A 24,736-nucleotide genomic window follows, 5' to 3' on the forward strand; every position below is an offset into this window, starting at 1 on the left:
CCCTTAATTATTTTGTTGTTATGTGGTTTTCAGCAAAGGAGGAATGAACAGAACATGTTAAAAGATGACCACAGCAAATTTAGGGAAATAGAGACCAAATGCAATCTTTTGGCACATACTGTTTCAGTTAAAAAATGGGTGAGCTTGACTCTGTTCTCAGACACAGTCAGTATCTAATCCAAAAGAGGCAATAGCACTAGAGATGTTAAAAAAGAAAATGTTAAAATGTAGTACCAAAGTAAATTGTAAGAACCTGATTTGTAATTTTCACGGTTCCGTTAACTTTATCTTGTGTTTCATTACAATGAATATTTTAAGGTGAGGCAAAAGAACCTCCACTTGGGTTCAGCAGGCATTTGCATATTGTCAAGGACGTACATAAAGGATTCACGGAGAAGCCCTAAGAAAGTGAACAGTACAAAGTGTTTAGATTCTGTAAAGACATACTCAAAGATAACTTCACTGAGACAATAAAACTTCATTGTTCTGAGGATGTGGAAAAGGAGCAGTGGAGCAGTGGAACAGTGCAGAGAAGCAGTGCTCTAGATTTGAAAATCTGGACAAATCTGTTTTTCTAGAAATTTTTTCTAGAATCATATGGAAACTGCAGCTCATTGCTGCTGGAAGATCCCCAAACAAGCAGTACTGCCAGAGGAAATTCTAATTTGACACTAGACAAATTTTCAACAGTCTAAATGATATGGATTATTCTGCTCAGTAAATGAAATATGCATTACAACAACTGTTGTAAATGTTGATGAGATTTATGCCTGAAGAGGTACACAAAGTCTCCTTTTGCATCTGTTTTTAGGAAGATCCTAAACCTACCTGCGTCTTCTGGGATATGGACAAAAACAGTAAGTTTAAAAATACTGTAATTTCTTTCATGTGGGGAATAAAGTTGTTTTGAGTTTTAAAATCAGATACAGTATTTGCCATTTTTCCTCCTAATTAATCCTTACAGAATTCAATTAAGTCCATTCAATGAAGCGTACAATTTTTTCTGGTTAGTATAGTTACTTGTAACAGTAGATGTTATATACTCCTTTTCAAAGTTTGTTTTTAATGTAAATGTTTCTAACATTTTAAATTTTTCAATCAAGTTTCTCTACTTTTCCATAGCTGATTGCAGTTTTTCACTGATCTGTCTGTATGCGCAAATTAAATTATAATGCTACTCAAACACAACAGTGGTTCTTAGCCATACTTTTAACTGCTCGTTTGTTCTCTGGGATGGCTTTCCATATCCTTCTATTTTAGAGATCACTACAGACATGTTACTCTTCTTTACAATCAAACAGATAGAGCAGTAGGAGTTTGGATGGAGAGGTTTAATACAGAGAGTCTTGCAAGAAATAAAATTTGCTATTCAAGTTTGCACTTCAAAGCAGGAAATACAGAACAACTGAGGAGAATGCAGGAGGATAAAAAAAGAGCACAAAATCATAGAACCTACCTATGAAGCTAAACTTAGGAAGCACAATAAAGGAGAAACACACAGGGAAGAAACTATTCCCAGTGGCTGCTTAAGTGGGGAAGAGCTTTGAGTGGTTTTGGAACATCTTCACAGTCTTTTGAGAAATTGTCTTGAATTTGAGCATTTGATTGTCTTGAAATTACAGAGCAAATTATGCTGGATTTTGTCAGGAATTATGAAAAAATGTCTTTAGAAGTCAGAGAATATGAACTATTTCACAAAATTAGTTCATATTTTAGCAGGGGGAAAACAAAGAAAACAGATTTTACTTTTTAACATTTAATTTTTAAAAATAAAATCTTTCTACTTATTTTTCAGAATGACCTTTTCAGGTGGGGTGAGTAGGGAATAGTTTATTCCGAGTTTTTTCATAAGGCCACAAGGGATCTTTGGGATTATCCACTCTGACCTCCTGCTTTACATGCTGCAGGGAGGAAGGGAAGGACCCTCTCTGGTCCTGTGCCATAAATGAGGATATATGAGTGGGAGGCAGGCAGGTGCACACGTCACATCAGTGGGGTAAAAGGGAGTTCTAAAACTGTCTTATTATTGGGTAAAACTAAGGTGTGTCTTAATGCATGATCCACATAATAGGTCTTATTCACTAACCAAAAAGCTCCCTACTTTTATTATAGATCTCCATCTATTGCTTCTGCTCAGTAATCCATTACTGAGACACTCACCTGCTGTAATTCTCTGCAGAAACTAGGAAATCTGTTACTTGCTTCTCTCCTGGTTGTTTTTAATGCTTGCTCGTTCAATTTGAGAGAGCGCTTCTGCATTTGCACAAGGTGAAGTGAGAAATCCGTTTAAAAGAGAGGTTGATGTTAAAAGAGAGACAGCAGTTTCTCATGTTTCATTTCCACAGGTGGCAATGGTGGCTGGAACCCTGCGGGCTGCCAAGTGGATGCAGAGTCCAATGAAAACAAAACAGTGTGCTTATGCAACCACCTCACACACTTTGGGGTCCTAATGGTAGGCAAACTCGCTGTTCACCAAGTTACCTTTCCTAGGAACACCAGTGCGGTTTTTCTCTTGTGTCAAGACAAGTCTCAGTTTTGTTACTTGGGTTATTTCTTTTGCATATGATTTTTAATAACAATAATAAATAATTTCCCCCCTTATTGTCATAAAGTTATCTTTTCATAATAAAGTAACTAGTGATAAGGATTCAGGAATGAAGTAATAAAGTTAGTAATGAAAGAATATTATTGTTGTTATTATTATAATTATTACATTCTTTACAAATTATTACATTCTTTTGCAAATACTGTGGCACAAAAGACCTGGGGTTGAGGCTTCTGAGCAATACCAAAATACCAGTACTAACACTTCCACAGAGAAACAGAAAAAAATTGATCTTAATGATCCTGAAGTGCAGGGATCCCCGACATATCCCTCAGTAGTATAATCTGTCAAAACTGACCTGCAGCTGAGGGTGTGACAAGAGGGAAGTGAATGAGAAACAAGTCTAAGTATATTTAAAATTTTCAGATTGGGAAAGTGGGAAGTTGTTTACAGAAAAAAAAATCATGAAAAAAATTAGGAATTGCTGTTTTCAGAACAAAAGGGAGAGAGACACATATTGTCAGGAAAAACAGGGAAAGAAAAATGTCCTACAGTCAGTAAAACTCCTAATGAGGATGAAAAGTCAAGGGAGCACAATAATTCCCTTTCATCCTTCTATCGAGAGGCTAATTTGTCCCTTGCAAATATAGGCTGCAAATCTGACAAGATTTATCTAAATGTCAAAAAGTATAAAGCAGTACCTTCTTTTGCAAAATGTGTAAGCATATATTGGCTCTTTTCTTACTTGGCTTTAATCAGCTTTGGGGATGCCTTACATTACAGACCTGCTCTGGGAAAAAGTCTGTCAACAGTGGGCTGGTACAGAACTTGTAGCTCATTCTCTGTCAGAGCCTTAAGCAAAGTCTCCAGAATGGCTGGCTGAGAAAGGTAGAGCAATGCCTAACAGGGAGATGAAAGAGGGAACCATAGAGTGCACTTTAGCCTCAGTAGCATAGCCTCTAGCCTTCAGCTGTCTCCAACAATTTGCACTTGTGAAGTGTTTTTCAGGGAAAAAAATCCCAACAAGAAAAAACGGAATACTGCTATCTTTTCTTAGCATTTGGTGATTGTTTATGCTCAGTAATGGCCTGAAACACTTCTTTCCAGCTGAAATTATCATTCTTTGGCCTCTAAAACATAGCGGCAGAAAAGATATTGGCTCTTGGTCACAGCAGTGCTCCTAAGTGGAAGTATTTGGGTTTTGAAGTAACTTGAGGCAGTATCACGTAAGAGTTTAACCCCGCAAGAGAGCCACACATGCTGACTTTTTCAGCTTTGGCCTTCAAGACCCTTCTTAATAGGACTGCTCTCTTCACATCATGCTGAGTTGTAGATATGAAAAAGCCACTAACTTTGTGTCTTCTTGCAAGCTAAATTGTGGTCTTGTTCCACTTTCTATCCTCAAAGGGAGAAAGAAAAGGCTTTCTTTAGGATATATTCAATGAGTCCCTTCTCTTCCCTGAATGCTTTAGTGGCAGTAGGAAATAAGGCAGAAGTTCTTTGAATTCGGGCTGCATTCCAATAGATTTTTACACAGTTTTGACCCTTCTAATTGCTTTTCCATTTTAATAATCGCTTCTGACTTTAATTCAGCTATTAAATTATTTTCAAATAACACTCTCCCTATGTATATATAAACTGTCATATAAGGTTGGGACAGGCTGTAAAAAAGCTGCTCCTGCCTTTTTCTACAAAGCATGTGAAGTTTTGTAGCATTTCGTTTCTTTTTGCTAGATAGTTTTGCTAGGGACAGCAGTGACACTGACTGTAGAATGAACATCGTTATCTGTTAGCATTTGCTTGCATTTTCTCCACAGTGATATAGATCCAAACATTCTTATAGTTTCTTGTCCTTAAATAAAGGAAATAACACTGGCATTTATTCTCAGATGGTACTATGTAGCAGTTACAGTTAGACAGAAAACTGGAAAAAAAATCCTCAGAATTTTCTGCTTCATTTCTAAATCTTTTTTTTTGTCTTCGTCACTGTTTTTCACATCAGTTCTATTATAATTTCAGCTTTTATGTCAAAGCAGACCATAAAACCAAAAAGCAGTATCTTGCCCTTGATTTCATCTGTAGATGATTAGCTACATTAACTCTTATGAACTTTTAATAACAAAAAGTAATGTCAGAAGTTCCCAATAATGTTGAACATTTCAGTATGAAAACTTTTAAATTACATTTTCCTAAATCTTACATCTTCTGAAAGACAGTTGTATATAAGTAACAAAACTAAAAAGTTTAAAAACTAGAGACTTTTCCAGAGAAGGACATTTGAACTCCTGGTACTGAATTATAAGGATCAGAATTAGGCTCTGACTATCTGCTGTTCCAAGCAGTTATAATACTTAAAGCACAATGTTTTGGAGAGCTGTGGGAAGGAAGTGAGAGGTGTAACAGCTATAGACAAAGTACACTCAGTAAAAATGAACCCCAGTGTCAAGGTTATAGTGGTATTGCCAAAGTGCTTTTGAGTTTTACTTGACTAATTACCAACAAAGAGTGTGGTGCTCATAGAAGAGGTGTTGGCTATAACTGGTATCTCTTCCTTTTCTCTCACATAGGACCTTCAGAGAACTGTGACACAAATAGACTCACAGAATAACAACGTCCTGACCTTTATCACTTACATAGGCTGTGGAATATCTGCTATATTTTCAGCTGCAACTCTTCTAACATACATTGCATTTGAGTAAGTGAAAAACATCACAAAGGTAGTACCTGTATGTGCTGAATAAAATAAATTAGTTACATGGATAGTGTGGTTTATTTGTCCAGGAAGGGAAATCTATGTTTAAAAAAAAACAAACCTGTAAAATCACGGTCACACTATTGTAAAAGTGAAATGTTTTTTCAAGGAGACATAAATTCAGAGTCTTTCCTCCAGTTTCTAATGTGTTGTGTTGCTCAGGCCTGGGAATAAGGTGAATGTATGTCAAAATTTTCCTCTTTTGGGAATACAGAATGCTCTAGATTCTGAACAGATATGTATTATTTTAAAATTCTCAAACGGGATTTTTATAAAAAAAATAAACAAGAACTTGCTTATGTGAACATAACATGACCCAGGTATAAAAAAATAAATTTCCAGCTAGGACAATTACATTCAAGAGCCCTTCAGAAAGAGGTGGGAAGAGAGATAAAATGAAGATAAATTGTGAAGTGGTACAACAATTTCAACAGCAGTTCTACTTAAATGTGAAAGTGACTCAAGAGAAGGCAAAAGTTTTGAAGTGATACAGTTCTGTGAACAGTGAAAAGAGAAATGAAGTCATGTCAGCACAAAGAAACCATTCTGCCTGTAACAGGATAAGACACAGTAGCTACTAAAGAACGATAGTTGGCTGGGGGTGAGGGAAGAGGTGGGGGTTTTCAAGCATTTTAAATGTCTTCAATGATGGCATTCCTATTAAATTACCTATGGCACAACGTTCTGGTCCAAGAGGGCAGAAGTTCTTGGCTGCCCCAAATTTCCTACATTTCAATGTGTATCAGTTCAAAAAAAAATTACTTGATCTTCAGTCTTCCTAAGATCCTATTCAAAAAAGCCAAACAAAGAAACAGAGAACAACATGCACTGGACAATACATTCCAAAAATTAAGTGAAGACTTACATATAAAATGATCACAGATGACCTTCTAGTCAGCTGTATCTTTTTTTTTCAATTTCTATCTAAAATACGAAGTACTGTTTTATATTTAATTTGAAAGGGTTTTTTTAAAGAAAAAATCAGTTGCTAAAATATTATGGCAGTTAATTAGCTCATTAAGGACCTAAAGAACTGGTAGCTTACCCCCACTACACACAGCAGAAGCCTTCAGCAATCTGACACAGAAGTACACATCACTACGTCTTACAGTACAAAAACACTTACAGCACAAACACTTACAGCTCGGAGGAGATCCCTGTACTTCTATTTACTTTGTGAACCAGTAAACCCAGCTGCTGAAAGTGGCTTGTGTGAGTACAGCAAGTTAATCACATGCACCTCTATTTCTCTCATTAGGAAGTTGCGAAGAGATTACCCATCCAAAATCCTGATGAATTTGAGCACAGCCCTGCTCTTTCTTAACCTGATTTTTTTGCTTGATGGCTGGATTGCATCATTTGATATCGATGGCCTCTGCATAGCTGTAGCTGCACTCTTGCACTTTTTTCTTCTGGCCACCTTTACATGGATGGGACTAGAAGCTGTTCATATGTACATTGCTCTGGTGAAGGTGTTCAACACGTATATACGGCGATACATACTGAAGTTTTGCATCATTGGCTGGGGTGAGTTCCGAAGATGCAATATTTACATGGCATGTATGCTGCTATATAAAATGCTCTCTATAAATGCTGCTATATAAAAGCTCTCTGTCAGAAGTACAGAGCAAAATTAATATCAACATGGTGTTTCCTTCCCCCCCCTCCCCGGCCTGCAGTAGTGCTGGCATGCAGCCAGCCCTCTCTGTCACGAAGTTCCCCTGTATAATTCTGTGTAAATACACTGTAACTGGCACCCTCCACCCAGGGCAGCTCACAGACCTTGGATGAGTGGAGAGACCGGATAAACTGGTCTTGCTCTCCGGAGAGGCCAGAATGGGAGAGGGGAAACAAGAGTGTCCTATCAGAGATGAAGAACCATAGCACACAATGAATGCAGAAACTCTTGCAGTTACTGCAACGCCTATGGGCATCTTTGCATTGATTTTCAAAAGCTTTTAAGTTCAGGTTAAATTTTCTTGCCAACAAATACATGTAGAAGTTGGTGGAATCAGAGACAACCCAAATTCTCTGAGCTTCAGTATGGTGTTTAAAACACAGAGAGATCCTGGCTGCCCTAAGCAATGTACAAAGCAGGTCTGAAATGGAAAATGTAATACTGAAAAATAACTGCAAGGCCCAGGCAGCAAGGCTTTTATTCTTCAGTTTTGTCTATATCAGGAATCTGTGCCTTCCCCCTGAATGCACATATTGTGTTTGAAATAATATAACACAATACAAAACCATTAACCTTACGGCTAGAGCACTGACCTCAGTACAGCTGATAATTGATGTCTTTCCATTGGCAACTAGCATCCTCTTTGGCAACCTCAGCAGAGAGCAAGGACTGAGTGGTCGGAAAAGCAAATTAACCTCTTCCCCTTTGAATCTGTTCTGTTATAGCAAGGGTAAGACATGTAAATAAGGCATATCAGGAAACGTACATTTCTTTTGTTTGAACTGTACCTTTCTGCACAGAGTTCTCTTCTGCGTAGTTGTCTGTTTTCCCAAAATACTCCTTTTACGTTATTATTAAGAAATATATATTTTGTTTTATAGGGTGGAGGGGCTTACGGTTGAGAGAAGCAGTGGAGAAATTACAGATTTAAGTTCATGTTCCCCAGTTACCCAACCTAATGAATTCCCATTAGCATCTCTGAAAAAAAATCCCTCAAAAAAGTCCCAATAATATCCTTCCATTAAAACTCATTTTTTAAAATATTTTTTTAATCTTCTCATAGAGAACCTATGTGAAGTTGCAAATTTAATTTTGGGTAATTAAGGGAGATTGTGTTATTTTCATTTCCATATCACATACTAAAATAATGGTTTTTGCCTCACAGAAGGTTACGAGGTGTATTCATTAATGCCCATTAAGTGCTTTGGAAGTTCTGTATATTTGTACTGTTTGAAAAATTGTTTTCTTCTACCTTCTCAGTGCAGTTTTTTCAGGATACTCTATACTAAAGCAATAGGGATGCAGACATCAATAATTCAGCTTAGCATGGTGAATGTAAAGGTTTAGGAGATTTGAAAGCTCCCAAGTTTTCTTGTGTTACAGGTTTGCCAGCTCTGGTGATAGCAATTGTTTTAGCAAGTGCTAATACAAGTGCAAGTCACGTTTATGGCAAGGAATTATATGGCAAAGATGCTAACGGGCAAGGAGGAGATGACTTGTGAGTATTTCTTTTGATCTCTTAAAATTGAGCATTTATAGTTTGGAAAAAAATTAGCATCAGTCAGATTGCTTTGGAAAAGTCAAAGATGCATTAAACAAGCAAAATGGGCAAAATTGTCTTCTAAGTTATTTGACTCTGAAATGTGAAGAAGGCCGTAAGAAAAAGTGGAGGGAAATCTGTATTACCCAATGCCAGGTACAAACACTCCTCTGGCAGAAGAAAAATTTATAGGTTTTGTCAGGAAAATAAAATAAATAAAATAAAATTTAGTTTATCTTAAATGAAAGCTGTATTTTCTAGGTAAGAGCAAAGAAAGAAGTAGTATAAAAATAGTTTCCTTTTTAAGTAAACTAGTCTTTTGCCAATGTAGTTCGATAGTCTTCTTTCTTGTCTTGATGTCCAGCTAATAATCTCCAGATGCCAAAATTTTTATATGAGTGCTCTGTTCCTTGCCTGGCAAAACTTCACCATGATAAATAAAAATGTCATTTTATATGTCTATTATAGTATCATCCTAAACATTCAGGCCATTTGCTGCTAGAGGTATAAGCTAGATATCTCATATGGCTGGCTGTCAAATGACTACCTCAAAAGTCCTACTGCTTCTCCAGTCATGTACAAGTTCTCCTTTAGCTCCAGCGGCAGAAAGTTGAAATTTCGACACTGAAGATCCCAGTTTGCCCATTCTGTTACTAAAACATACTATGCTTCACACAGATGACAGCCGTGAAGCTGCTTGTACTGAGTTTAAACTTTACACGATATGATTGCAGTTCCCACAGCTTTTATCTGAGTTTGGATTTCCTTTGTAATCGGTTTTGACAAAATTGTGGTACAATCCTTAGATTTCCAAGGTGATAGTACTCTGAGCCATAGTCACTTAAGACACCTCTGGACTTCATTCTATTTCCAAACAGAAAATGGACAAAGGTTTCATTTTCAAGCGTAGCTATGCATCAGTGGAATCAGAAATAGGCTGATTTTCCTTGTAGTCATGTGAATAATTGGAAGATAGTTTGCATTAACCAAAAATGATCATTTTTTGTATTTTTTTACAGCTGCTGGATCAAGAATGAAATTGTCTTCTATGTGACTTGTGCTGGCTACTTTGGAATCATGTTTCTAATGAATATTGCCATGTTTATTGTGGTGATGGTGCAAATCTGTGGGAGGAATGGGAAAAGAACTAATCGGAGCCTGAAGGAAGAGATCCTGAGGAACCTCCGTAGCGTGGTCAGCCTGACCTTCCTGCTGGGCATGACATGGGGCTTTGCCTTTTTTGCTTGGGGTCCCTTGACTCTCGCTTTCCTGTACCTCTTCTCAATTTTCAATTCTTTGCAAGGTAAGCTGAACTTTTGTTCTGTAAATGAATAATATTTGAGCTATTGCTGTTCTGGGGCATACTATGCCCAGTAATTTGACTGGGAACTCATATTCAATCTCTAGGTTTTCCATTGATACAAAACCATCATTGATTTATTTCCCTTATGTGGAATAATGATCCCAACTACATGTGGATTGAATATGTTTCATAAATTAGTTGACGTTTCAAGGTCTTTTCCATAAAATGTACTATATTATAAATAGAGCTATTCCTGACTAACAGTCTGAAGTGTTCACTGTTGAGATAGATGCTGTGTCGCCTTCAACATTTCTTTTCAAATATAGGAAGCCTTCTTCCCTACTTTATTCCTGTAGGGAATCTGTAAAGCTCACAACTATTTTATTAAGGCATGAAAAGCTCATAAAACAAAATTCAGTCCTCTTTTCCTGTTTCAGTGTGTAGAGATAGCACAGACTTATGGGATATTCTTTGGTTAAGAAAAATCCAGTGACTGTTTTAGTCAGATTATTTTCCTTTCCTTTAATCAAGTTTTGAATATTTTAATTTTCCAGCATAGTTTGTCTTTCTGAAAAATGTTGTGAACTGTACTCAAATGGCTATAAATTACAGAATTATATAGCTGACATTTAGAAAAAATTTCAGCTCAGAGCTAAAATTTGTGTATGTATCAAATGTTATAAGATTCTCAACCAACTCTTACCCTACCCACTAATAAAGAACTATTGAAAGCATAAGGAAGAGAAAAACCCAAGAAGATTATTGGAAGGGCATGTGTTATACCATACACATATTGATATAAAAAATTCATTTGGCTGAAAAAAAGCCAAAACAAAAAACAAACTCAAGAATGTCATTGAAGGAACACGTGTTGCAACACAAATATTAAGATAAAAATTAAATTTTCTTAGGGTTAGCAAAATATATTCCCTTTATGGAAAAAGTACTTAATGTTATCCTGTGTGGATTTTATCTGATACAGTTGAGATGTATTTATTGTGCTAAAAGATTTATTGTACTTTCATGGAAAGAGAGTAATGTTTTGGGCTTTTGTTTGGGTCAGTTTTAACCTAAAATTCTGGGCAAAATGGCAAAAATGGTTTATTGTTCTTACTGAAGCCTTTTTTTCCAAAGGACAGATTCTGATATTCCCCTAGCAGCATAATGAAGTATTTGCTGCATTGTGTCTGTGTGAGAAATTCAGAAGGGCCTAGAGAGATTAGAAGTATGGGAAGAACATGAAAAAAGATTTAAATTCTGAAAAGCGTGCCAAGGATCAAATTAAACAAGTTTTCTGTAACCAGAATTTCCAGTGCAATCAATTAAGCTTGTATGTGCAGAGTGCACACAAGGTTAACCACCACTGTTTAAGTCTCTGTGGGGTAACAGCACTGTTTAATGGAAAATGAGTATTTGGAAGGCAACTAAGTCAGAAGATGAAAGTGAAAAAGCTGAGGAGTAAACGCAAAAAGAAGAGTGATGAACTTTTCTTGGATTATGGTAGCAATAGTGACACAGTATACGCTCAGGCATGTCACATCAAGCCCAGGAAGATAACAATCTCCTATATGAAAGTACTTATTGCTGTGAAAGAGTTAGGCAAAGCTAAAGAAAAAAGAGGTATGTTTAAAATCACATAGAAGTGGTGCAGTGTTCATGTACCAGTAAGGGGGTGGAATGGAACAAACTAAAAATTAGGATTTGTGTCAGGAGGCATTTCCTAGCAGCCAAAAAGCAGTTCAGTATGGCAAATTTTTTAGCAGTATTAGCATGAGCTTAATTATCGAGACCTTGATAAATACGTTTATTTAATGAATACGTTTATTATTATTCTCTCTCAAGTTTTTGAAGGCTGCATGAGTATTTTAAGCTATACCAGCAGCCTCCATCAGCAGTTTTCTGTGCACTGGCAGTGAAAAAGCAAATTGCAGCAACTGCTGGTGTTACTGTACTTTGCTATTTCATCTACATAGGAAATTATTTTTCTCTCCTTGAGGCACAGAGTAAAAAATCTGGGAACATTTCTTTTTTGGCTGCTCATTTTATATATATGCCTGGGCAAGCCAAATACTTTCAAGTCAGAGCCAAGCTACAGCCAAGCCTAGGGTCTGATTTGTCTCTGGGAAACAAAACCAAAGCTGTACTACTAAAAGCACATTGTAAACTTAATGAATAATGAAATACAGAGAAAAAAATTCTGGAGACCAAGCCCAGACAGGGCAAAGGCAAAGTACTTAATGCAGTACATTTGTTTTGCATTACTACAGAATATGCATTTTCTTTTTTAACAATTCAGAATGTTCCAAACATTTACTGCGATTTAATAAAGCATCAATTTACAAAGTTTGTAGCTGTGCAGAAGCCCTAAGAGGAACTGCATGTCTCTAAGACTGTAAGACTGTAAGAGCTGCTGATGATTGCATTGGAATTGCTCGTGTGTTTTAAACAAATCACACAAAATTATTTCACTAAATGCAAACACAGTAACCATACTTTGAGAGAGGTTACATATGAGATGCATCAAGGTATGTTTGCCTTTTTTAAATTGTGTTTTTCCTTTTTTTTCCCCATCAGCTCTTGAAAAAATTTGGGAAAAACGTGTTTCATGACACAACCCTTACCTAAAGTTAAGTGATCTCAGAGGTCTCATCCTGGCCTGATGGCTATAAGCAAATACAAATCCAGTTCAATGACATGCATTAGTGGAAAATTAGACCTCAGCAATTTGGAGGAGAGAAGATAATTTGAGTCTCTAGAGCATTATTATCCAAGCTATACCCTGCCATTTTGTTCTACCAACTGAAACACAGTACTCATTAATATATGGAACCATTCATGATAATCATAAAGGAATGGTATTAGAGGAAGCCACTAGACCACGTTTGCCCACCTTATGTAGCATTTATTCATGTTTAATATGTAATCATGAGGGATTTGGCAGTAGCATTTTGCCATCAGGTGTTCAGCCTCAGGTTGGCTCTCTCCCAGAGAATACGAGTAAAACAAGAATAGGCTAAGCTGGAGAACAACGAAAGATTCCACAGACAGAGCCTGCCTGGGAAAAACTAGGAGTACATAAGATTTCCAGCTACTATATTTAGCTCCAAAGTGTATCTGTAGAATGATGAAATTGTACCATATGTCTTGTTAAGACCTACTTTATCACATGGTAGGATGCTTATCTCCTGTCTTGAAAATCAAAATTTAACAACTGCTTGAGAAAGATCAACTCTGCAAAAACATTCTTAAACACTTTTACTGCAATTCCATGCAAAAATCAGTTCATTTTCTTTGGAAGTTTGTAGTTGGACACCTGATTAATACTTCTGAACATATTCTTAACATTTTCATAATCTTTTCAAGTACATACATGTGATGCACGTAAATCCAAGTGTGCTTTTTTAGGACACCCATTAATGCCATTTGCAAGACTTCTGGTTTTAAAAGAATGCAGCCCACAGATCAGTAGGTATGGAACAGAAGGAGATAAATTATCTCCTTGCTAATATCATAGTGTCTGTATTTACTTTGCAGTCTGTCTCTTGCAGTCTTGTTGGTTGCAAAATAGTAATTTGGTTCAAAGAAAAAACCTTTTAATCATTTTCCTCTAAGCCAAAAAAAAAATAAAACTAAAAGGTCAGCACTGAGCTGAATCTATATCAACAGTGCCAATAAAATGGGTCCTGTTCTCTGTATTCTAATATCTCAAACACCCATATAGCAACTAGAGGATGGGAAAATTTTTCGTTAATTTCCGTACCTCTTAAATGAGGCATAGATGACAATAACAAAATCTTAAGATTATTTTTTCTTTGCTTGTACTTCATAGACTTTTGATCATAGACTTTAGTTAATCTGTTTATCTGTTTATAAATACATGCTTCATTTGGTGTTTGTTTGCTTTTTTCAAGGTTTGTTTATATTTGTATTCCATTGTGCTATGAAAGAAAATGTGCAAAAACAATGGAGGAGACATCTCTGTTGTGGCAGATTCCGACTGGCAGACAATTCAGGTAAAAACAGTTCACAGCTCCCGTCCTTAGGTGCTGCAGTTGTCTTTAAAAGTCCAGGTAAACAGCTTGTTAGTTACTTTTAATATAATAAAAGGTAAGCCAGAGATGTGGAAAAATATATTAATCACAGACTGTCACTTCAGTACTAACAGTGCCAAGGCACTTTTCAGATATCACTTCATAAAAACTCTCAAGTCTCTCAGTTTTCCACTGAAAGCAGCTGGTAAATTTTGTACTGCTATAAGCATGGTTTTGGAAGGCCCTTTGGGCCATGCAAAAAAAAAATTAAATAAGGATCCAGACATTCAAACTCTGTCATTCAAAATCCATTTTACTCATTTTCTCCTGCATTAAAGTATGTTGACTGAATTGTGTGAACTGCTAGGCTGATGTAGGAGCAACTCTTAAAAAGTGCGTAGAAATATTCTGTCTTCTTTTGCTTTTATCTTTCTTTTTAAACTGTCTGTCCTTCACCATTTAATTCAGAAAGACCATTAGACACTCAGAAATATAGAAAATTCCTTAAGCAGAAACCTGATTAGGTTCCATGGCTGAAGCTCAACTTTATCTGCAACAGTCAGGGAGCAAGGAGAGCAGTTGGTTTGGACACGTAAAAGTAACACTTGGGCCACTGCATTTGTAGTTTCCTGCACCTTTGGCCATCTCGGATGGCATTAGATTGCTGTGTTCAGGCATCTGGATTTTGCTTTGCTGCCTGATGTGGTGATTTGGACCATATAATTCTTTCTCATATGGTTCCTGCTCAATGACCAGTGTTCAAATCTAGAGCTGATGTAAAGTGGCATAAGCTCATAGCCCATTACGGTAAGCCAGTCTGTCCTGGGTAATAACAGTTCTCCAAATACCCTTGTGTCCTTTCTTTTTCTCTTGGCATACAGGGCTTGTTTCAGGGTTTAAAGTAACTGCTTTGCTATCAAGGCTTTTGCTTGTCCTGCTCTGTTTTGTTTAGGGAATGTATTCTCATTGTACACTCTAAAACATACTTTCATTTTGTAGTAAGAAAGCTTGATTCATTATTTCAAAGAGCTAATACAAATTGGGAAAATCATATTCATTCTGATCAGACATCCAAATTGTTTCATACGTTCAGCTTCTGTGTGGTTTATGCTGTAACTCCTGAACTGAAAAACGCAGATGGATCAAACTATTTTTTTTTATACTGCTGTTGAACAGCTTATGCATATGATAGAAATAAAAACATGAAGGATTTGAATACTTCAGTGGTATAGTTAATGTGATGTCATTATGTCTAGCATTAACTAGTCAATCTCTACGAGCTGGTTTTAATCTGCATGAACCTGACACCGTTTTCAGGCAGAACAGTGAAATATAAGTCAAATATGAACTTGCATACATAAACCCTATAGCAATGATTTTGGATAAAGTGACCTAGGTGTCTTTGGTTTGGACTTCTTTTCCATTTTGTGAATTTCATTGAAGTACAGTGAATAACAGCAAGGTGATTCAAATGTGAAACTTCCTGCACTTACCTGCAAGTATCTGATACAGAAGTAGTTGGATGCTTTTATTCTACTGATATTGGGACAGACTGCTGAGTTTTTCACTGGTAGTTTTCCTCACTCAGTTTATCAGTATTAGTTATTTAATTTGATTTTTTAAGTTGTTTTTCCAGCATAAGAGCCTATTATGTTAATGGTTTGGACAAAACTCTTAAAATGGGAATGACTGAATAAACAGTGTAAGATAATAGTGCACCAATATTCTAAACAATCAGCTGAGAATCTGCTAGTATGTAGTGTCTTCCTCAGCAGATCAAGCCCTCAGATGGTAAGATAACTGTAAATGATCCTATCCATCCCTTTAGATTTTGCTCTTCAGGTCATGAAAGTATGGTATCCTTATACTGCTACAGACCTTCTCTGCTCTCTTGTAGCCTGGAAAGCTAGGCCTTATTTGCAGTTCTAATCTAACAAATCTAATCTAACAAATGATTGTTAGAGTGTTAGAGCCACCAATTTTAACTATTGTGATAGAATAAATTAAGTTGGAATAATTTTGATTCTTAAGAACGAAAGAGGCTGCCTAACAGGAAAAGGATAGGCTGTTTGTTGTAAGCAATATTAAGAAATGGATCTGTTACCTGAAATAATCATAATTGAATAAATTAGGCATTTAGTATCTATGGTAGTTATTTATGTAAAACTTTTCAATCATTTTTAGACTGGAGCAAAACGGCAACCAATATTATAAAGAAGAGTTCTGATAATCTTGGGAAATCCTTATCCTCTAGTTCCATCGGCTCCAATTCAACCTACTTAACATCCAAATCAAAATCTACAACAAATACATATTGCAAACGAAACAGCCATACAGGTGAGTTCTTACACTGTGTGCAAGTGTGTCTGTGAATACACAGTTTCATGTTAAAGGTACAGTTGTTGTTTCTACCCAAAGGTCCATGTGAGAAAATTTCATCAATTTGTGTAGTGTATTTTTTAAATATATGTTACTTTAATAAGAATCATTATCTAACATGCAATACATCCAATATATAGTTCTGACCTTGGTATGTTCCCATACTAAATAAAGCAGGTGTGATGAAAGCAAATCTTGCTTATTATCCTATTGTAAACACAGGGTAGCCAAAGCACAGAGAGATGACGTTCATCACCCAAGGTAACATGAAAGCTGGCAGCACAGCTGGAAATAGGAATCAAGTCTTCAGAGTCCAAGTCCACAGCTGATGCACATGGTTAAACTCCTTCCATCTAACTGTAAAACATTTATGGGTAAAACGACAAATGGAGCCTACTTGGAAATGGATACAGTGTTCCTAGATTATGCATTGTCTTGGCCTTCTACAAATAGCATGCCATATCTACTGCTTATTTATTTAGATGTCGATGGTATATGTAATAAAAGGCATCATCTGTATTCCACTCATACCATGAAAATGTGCTCATTTTAAGAAGACTTTAAGGGAGCAAAGAAAGAGAGGAGCTGGAATGATTTGCAAGTTTGGTTATGTCTGAGATCATATTTCAGAAAATTACACATATAGTTCACTTTTTTTTTTGTTACTCTGTTTTGGTGAATTCCTGTTTTTGTCCTGTGTAAAGTCACATACATTATTACAGAATACTCTATTATAAACATAGTGGTAATAAAATCTGTGCACATATTTAACCCAAAGATGTGTTTACTTGCTTCAAAATTTTTATTAGAAACAATGTTTATATTTGAAGTAGATGATTTTACTAGAATGAAAGTTATGTTGTTTCTTAAGTATAAATTGTTTTCATAAGTCTCCAGTGTCTCTCTTATGATAGCACACTCTCTTTTGTTGATACATGGCATAGTTTCCAAGAAATACCTTCCATTTTTTTATTGATGATCATTGCCTGATTTGATTAGGCACACCGTTTTTGTCTAGAAATCTCATTTTTTTTTAAATTAAATTGTTATTTTCCCAGTGACCAATATTCATTGCATCCATTAGCAAGAGGGATTGCACATCAGGTATTATAAGAGTTTAAAATTTTTTTGGTTATAGAGAATGTCTGTGTATCTCAGAAATTCCCTGATAACACCTGAGCTTGCTCTCAGGACTGCTCTTCACAACTGTGCTGGGAGCACACAGCTGGTGCCTGCCTCCCTAGGCTGCCTGTCTTTGCTGCCATGTCAGGTTTGGTCTTCAGTGCACCCAGCTGCCCTGATCAAGCTGTCTTCATCTCTTCCCTATGGAAGGACACTTCTACCAGCAGTCTTCCACAAATAGCATCCTTAATATCCACCAATCACAGTGCTACTGTTGATTTAATAGTAGAGGACAGCCTTGTGTTCTGAAGCCAGAGAATCCCCATTTGTACTCTTGGCAGATCAGTTTTTAGACTCTTGGTCTTGGGATTAATGATAAAAATATGCTTAAATGTTTTGTTGGACTCGGGACTATTTATCAGGCTGACAATTAAACTTAGGGCTGGAGTTTTTGCAATGTGTTTTTAAAGCAAAACAAAGAAACTGTTTCCAGATACGAAGTAGTAAGTTAAAAGAAACTTGCTCATATACCTTTTTCAAAAGTTAGGAGCTTAATCCCATGCATAAATTGTTCCTAAAAGGGATTTTAGTTGGCAAGGTAATCGAAGTTTGTAATGTAAACGTTTATTGGGTATTAAGGGAATATGACTGTTTTATTTTTAAAATTTTAATGCATTTTGCTTTGATCTCTAAAAATACACATCTTATTGTGATACTTCACAGGAATTTTTGCTAACATATACTAGCATATCTTCTCATGTGTTAAAATAATAAAAAATAATATTCATATTCTGATTTTTAATACAACTGAACTTCTCAGTTTGATGACTTAGCTAAATTTCAGGCAAATAATGTAATAGCTACGTGTCTTGGCAAGTCTTGTTAATATGGTTATAATGTGCTCCCTGGAATTGACACAAGCATTCATGTGTTTGTGGTATAGATAATGTCTTCTAAGGCCCTTTCCTCATCAGTGGTGGAGCATTACAGGTAAAGTGAGAATTGCTTTTGTTGAATGCATGGTTGAAACAGGGTGGAGGGATGCTTCTTGCATGATGTCCTCATTGACACAAAGGATTTTGCTAATCAGAAACACTGCTTATTTCTCACTGTTACATCTTGCTCCATTGATGCTGAATCAAAGGATAAGCATGCTTCAAACTTTGGGTGTCTGCACTCTGCATGGGGCATGAAGCATTTGGAAGATACCATATTAGAAAAGAGACCATGTCCTGACATTAGTGCTTGTGTAGAGTAGTCTGGGTAAAGGAAATTGTCCTGAAACACCCATACACAAAGCATACATTAAAAAGCAAAACCAATCTGATTGAGTTCCAGAAGATTTGTTAGTATTTATAAAAGTTATCACAGGAATTTTAAGATAATGTATTTCTATTTGGTCTGTGGCCATTATCGTATTAGTCTTTTTTCTTTTTATATCCAGTCACACCCAGAATAACTCTGAGTGACAAAATGTATATGCCTGCAAGCCATCCTGTGAACTGCTGCTTGAATGCAGAATGCACCAACACAAATATTGGGTGGACCCTTCTGGGTGGACGAAAGAGGTCACTTCGGCATCTTGTGCCCCAGCTGTCTACAAGCCTGAAACAAACTACTTGTAGATAGTACTTAAATACCCTATGCAACACTTCTATGAATGAGAAATTAAGATTATGTCTGCAGAGAATTTTCTGATACAACTCCCATTTACTTCAGTGATACATGATTTTAACCCTTTATCTAGGTGTGAAGCCATAGGTTGGTAAATGCATACATTTGAAAGGCACAGAGTACCCAGAAATTTGCTATTGGACATGGAGTTACTCACTGCAATTCATGGACATTCTTGGGTGCTTTGAAAAAATCATCTCAATATTCCTGAACATGCCTGTTTCTGTTTTCATGAGTGAAACTGTTTTCATTTCTCAGTCTGCAAGCCATTTCTCCTTTGCAGCACTTTATACTCTTTTATGGCTTGATATCGTGACTTCTGCAGGGGCAAGTTACTGTTTATTTTTCAGTTAATTTATTGCTAAGAAAAAAGTTTTTATTGAATCATACTTGAAGTAATACGCTTAATTCTTAAATGATCCTTTAACAATGAATTTTTGAAGGTGATTTCACCAAGGTCTTGTAAACAGCCATCAAAAATGTCACCTGTAGAAAACATTGCTTCCCAGGGTACTCCACCTTACTGTCAGCTTGCAATGGTCCAAACCTTGCCTGGGTTAAGAGAATTAGTTCCAGCTTTATTCACTACAGTGGAAGAGATAAGAAAGAAAGCTCGTTAATACAACATACTTGAGAAAATGAGAGACAAGGTCTCTCCTTCTCATTTCTCACTACATGAGCTCTACCTACTGACCATTCTCCGAACAGCATTTATGTTAGCCACTGGAGCAGACTTTCTCAGTCTGTCTGGGAATTGCCTTGCTCCTTTTTCTCATCAGCTTCACCCTTGGCTTATAGCTCATGGACTCTGAAGGAATGCCTGGTTTTTGCATCTTTTTCTCCCCACAGTTGTTCAGTCTGTACCCTCCACATTATGGAAAAAAAAACGGTGATGCTAGACAAGCAGAAAGTTTAGGCCCGTTTCAGCTCTTGTTGTCTGCTTTAAGACGCGAGACATTTTCTGCTACATTCTGCACAGTTTATGTTATTTCTGTACATAGCTCAAAACCTCCACTGTTAAAATAATTAAATCTGTTTACTGTCATTTTCCACTACTGTATTACGTGAAGATGCTATTTATGGAGGCCACCCCTATTTCCTGTGCTATCAAAAGGTATCAAGATGCAAAGCATCAACAGTAAATTAATATATTAAAAAGTCATAGGAGTCAGTTACACTTTAGGCAAAAGAATAGGGGGATAATTTCAAGAAATACCCGAAAGGTCTGCCCACAAAATCAGGCATCTTAAAAGAATTTAGAAGAAGCAATGTCAAGCCAAAAAGTTCTTTGCTGGCTTTTAGGGCAGTAATTTCATTCAGCAGTAGTGGCAATTGAAGGCATATCTATATGGAAGTGACACATCTCTTAAACAGTGAGTCTGCGTAAGAGGCCCTAACTTCTTGTTGCTTTTTCCTCCTCCTAGAGAATGTTTTTCTTGACAAGCCATCTTCAAAATTTGCCCAAGAGGATGGAGAACAGACATCAATCATCCCCGTCCACCAGGTTATTGACAAGGTCAAAGGATATTGCAATCCTCACTCCGACAACTTCTATAAAAATATCATCATGTCTGACACATTTAGTCGTAGCACAAAGTTCTAACTGAGCTTATGATTTATTTTCTTTTTAATCAAAGGAAGTTAAAAAGTCTGCCTGGAATTGAGAATAGTGGATGTCATAGAATGTGACCTGTTTAGTTATTTTTTCCCCAGTTTATAATGCTCTTCTGTTAACAGCTTCCACTTAAGGACCGATTTCTCTACCTTCTTACTGTTGTGGAAAAAGACAATTTTCCACCATGGTATTGAGCTGTTTTTTAAGTGTGTGCCAGCCAACGTGATACCTGGACAGCTAATTGTAATCCTGTGCAAATATTTTTTAAGGCTAAAGAGCCACAAGCCTAACTTTAAATTATATAGTCCAAAGAGAAACAAGTCATGACTCCTGGAGAAAACAGCAGACATCTCACGCAGTACAGGCAAGCTTTCATTGAACAGTTTACTGATGGTCTTTTTCAACTGGAAAATATGGATTTTCCCTATGACACTTGTTAGATTCTTGCTTATTGACTGTCTAGTGCTGACTCTTCTTTATTCAGAAATGAGTAAAACCCTTACACCAGTTAGGGTTTTTAAACCATTTTTAACTAAATAGACTTAATCATGCAAAAGAGTATACGCTGTAAATTCAGGCCATTTTTTGTCCATGTACAAAGAAACACAATTTACACAAAGTCATGTTTCAGCATTTATTGATTGGTATATGTGAAATGCAGCATTTCCCATCACAAGTCTGTGTTTAATGTTCTTTTTCACAAAACAAAATTGAAGACATTCAACTATATATAGATCTATAAATAAATACCTAGAACTCTCTCCACACATATTTTTGTAGTAATGCACACTGTAAATATGACAGAGAAAACCACAGAGTGTACCACAGACATTCTAAAAACAATGGATGGTGCTAAAACTTAAGTATTTAAATACAAGGTGAATTCTTTGTAAACCCATGAGTTCATCAGTCTCTGTATTTCAGATATACTGTATGTGTAAACACCTCCATCAGATGGCATTGCAATATTAGAATAACCTGGATACATTTACCAATAATAAACAAATAACATCTTTCCAGGCACCTAATGTTTCCAGGCATCCCTGTTGGATGACTTGATGGAGGTTGTTGGAGGCACAGAGTTTAAACAGTCTTCAGGCAATATTAGGGAATTTACATTGCTACACTGTGTTCACAGTGACTGGGGAGGGGGGGCTGTGGTGTGTATGTGCAGAGAATAGACAAGAGCATAAAATGCTTACTTGTTTAAACTTTATAAATATATGACATATTAGCATGTGGCCATGAGTGGCAAAAGGGCGTCTCTCCTCATTAAGCATGTTTGATCCAATGACAGGGTTTATAAAAATTGTAGCTGCACACATTCCTGAAAGCATGCACTGAAACATCACAGGTATTTTCAAGTACTATTTTCAGAGGAGAGTGTCCCCTAATGGAAGTTTTCGTTTTTAAAATTACTTTTTTTAACCAAATTATTTTTAGCCAAATATTTAATTATTTGCATTCAGAAGGTGACCAGAAAGTTGTGCTGAGATTTTTCAGTTGCCAAGCAGGTGGATGCTCAGTGATTAGGGATATGGATTTGTGCTTTCTCTGCTCTTTGCACATGCTTTTGTGTGTAGAGATCATTTAATGCTGTGACCGCACAAATGGCATATTTTCCCTGGCTGCAAACACCTGGTGGGAGGAGGATGTCCTGATGGTATTCCATCCAGAAACACTGTTGTTGCTACATGGGCCTTAACGAAACCTCAGTCTTGTAACTGCAGATACTTACATGGTGGTATGAAAAAAAGTCAACCTGATTCACTTAAAATGTTATTAATAACAGGGATGAGTGTTGTCAGATATCTTTAATAAGTGAAATAGTCTAGGGAGAGATTATGTACAAGCATTTACTGAACTTATATTTTATCATCCCACTTGCTTAACTACTGTAGATAATAGGGTTCACATAGCAGCTTACTGTGAGATTTATACCTGATTAAGGTGTTTAAAAGCAAAGGAACACGAAATATTCCTGAAAAAATAAGGAATCAATAAAACATAGGTAAAATAAAAATATCAGTAAAATATAAATAAAAAGAAAACACAGTATCCTGAATGAAGCTGAGCTGTAACCTATCAGTTTAATGTACAGCTACTATATTTTTGCCGAATTAAGATTTTTTTCTTTTTTTTTACTACCATGTAGTAATCTTAAACTGTCTATGTCAGCTCTTGAATGCTCTCAATTCTACAATGTAAAGCTTCTGTTTTGTAGTTGACATGCTGTAACCTCCCTTGTATATATTTATTTATTTGTGAGGTTAGATATGTCAAATATATTCGGTTCTGTAATGACTGTTCTTGTTACTTTAAAACTAGATTTCTGCTTTATCATAGAAGAAGAGGGAAAGAATAATTTCTTATATATGTCTTTTTCTAAACACCGTGTGAAACGATTTACTGTAGTTCTGTCTTTTACAAGTATAAGAAAACATGTTGATCTAATTTGTAATACTAGTCAGTGAAATATAGTGTAACAGGTTTGAAGATGGACTAAAGTGGAAAGAAATCTTTTCAAGTAAACAGTTTTGATGTTAGTGTTCCAAATAATTAAAGTCTTTTAATAATGAATGGTTTACTTTTATTTTTCTTTTTTAGTGTTTAATGCCAAAAATTGCACAGTGGAATTCTGGTACACGCCTAGCCAGAATGTTGGAAATAAATGTGCAAGCCTAACTCCATCTCATCAGAGGAACACATTTTGCAGAATATGCCTTTCCCTTCTGTAATTTACTCAATGCCACATTCAGTGAATGATCTACAAGTTATGCAAGCTCATTTATTTATGGTAGCTGTCATGTCATATAAATGAAAGGAAAATCAAGGCAACAGACAATATGCTGGGATGATCTTTTAAAGTAATACAAATGAATAATCTAAAACTCAGAAGTTATTTCTTTTCATATGTTTCTCTCCAGCTGAATTTAGTCCCTCATTATCAATAACTTCTTTCAACTTGTAGTCATACTTTGATCACTGCTGAAATATTTTCTTGAGCCAATCACTTGATTAGTGATTACTAATCTATAAACAATAAATGTCTCACGAGTGGTCTACCTTTACATGCTTACCTTTAAAGAATAAAGAAATCTGTTGAAATGTGTTAGATCTGTAATTAAGTCTCATCACAGAAAATGCACAAAATATGAAGATTTAGCAGTAATATTTTTTAGAAAGCATTAAAAATCCCCATGGGATAGGTGGCATTTATTAATAAGCATGCTGGGTATGCCTGTGTATGGTCTGTCCATGTGTGTCTGGATGGTGAACACTACCCTTGAGATTTATGCCTTGAACAGTGTGGGAAGGAGCCTAGTTTTTTTTCCAAGTAGGATCTTGGCAGATGCCAAACTTGTAAAGAGTGATTTGCAGCATTTGGGGGTGGATTTATTTTTCTCCTCACTTCATCACTTTTTAAATACCAAGAACAATTTTATTTTAATCCTCTACCGTTAACAGCTTCCTACTGTAACCCATTGAGTTACATAAATGCCACTTCATTTTATTGCTTTTGAAAGGCTGATCTATAATCAGACACATCTGTGTAACCACAGGGACAGCTACAGAGTTGCAGGGCAGCAATGTGTCATTCATGGAGTCATTATAAAAAGTTTTTATGCATTTACTGTATATAAAGACGTAAACCCATATATGGGTCAGCAAATTAGGCAAAGGGCTTTGAAGTTAATGTCAGGAAAGTCAATCATGCAAACCAGTCTGTGGAGCAGACATTTCATGCCCAGTGCTCCAGCAGCTGCTATGCCAAGGAGGCTTTCCTCTTCACTCTCCACTTAGCTAGTCTTTGGTTACTCGGTCCATTTAATTTTCAGATCTCCTGTCACTATCGTGACACTTCCATCCTCAGGACAATCATTTACTGTAGCACTGGGAAAAGGGAAAGGGAAAAATAAAGAAGAGAAAGGGAAAACGAGATGGAAAGAAGGGGAAGGACAGTTGTCAAGGGCTGCTCTGCATGTTCGTATACTTTCAATGGGATTTCTTGCCCCTTCCTCAGAATATGTCACCCTGACCAGCAACGGAGGCAGGCCAGTGGAGTGGGTGGAACACAGCACCATGGCTATTTGTGG

The 24,736-nt window shown here is 36.4% G+C and overlaps 1 protein-coding gene across 6 annotated transcripts in view; it reads left to right on the forward strand.

Moving 5' to 3' along the window:
• ADGRG6 (adhesion G protein-coupled receptor G6) overlaps nucleotides 1–23,695 on the forward strand; it is a 109,292-nt gene extending 85,597 nt beyond the window's left edge. For 2 of the 6 annotated variants that reach the window (XM_017825936.1, XM_017825940.1), the window contains 9 exons: nucleotides 812–857; nucleotides 2,346–2,452; nucleotides 5,113–5,240; nucleotides 6,556–6,824; nucleotides 8,359–8,473; nucleotides 9,535–9,818; nucleotides 13,730–13,831; nucleotides 16,034–16,186; nucleotides 20,449–23,236. In XM_017825936.1, the coding sequence (XP_017681425.1) occupies nucleotides 812–857; nucleotides 2,346–2,452; nucleotides 5,113–5,240; nucleotides 6,556–6,824; nucleotides 8,359–8,473; nucleotides 9,535–9,818; nucleotides 13,730–13,831; nucleotides 16,034–16,186; nucleotides 20,449–20,627 (1,383 nt within the window). In that variant the 3' untranslated portion in view covers nucleotides 20,628–23,236. The other 4 variants (XM_017825937.1, XM_017825941.1, XM_017825939.1 and 1 more) reach the window with 4 other exon arrangements.
• The last annotated feature ends 1,041 nt before the right edge of the window (nucleotides 23,696–24,736 follow it).

Source organism: Lepidothrix coronata, unplaced genomic scaffold (genome assembly GCF_001604755.1).
Source record: "Lepidothrix coronata isolate B3197 unplaced genomic scaffold, Lepidothrix_coronata-1.0 Scaffold123, whole genome shotgun sequence".
Classification (NCBI taxonomy): Eukaryota; Metazoa; Chordata; class Aves; order Passeriformes; family Pipridae; genus Lepidothrix; species Lepidothrix coronata.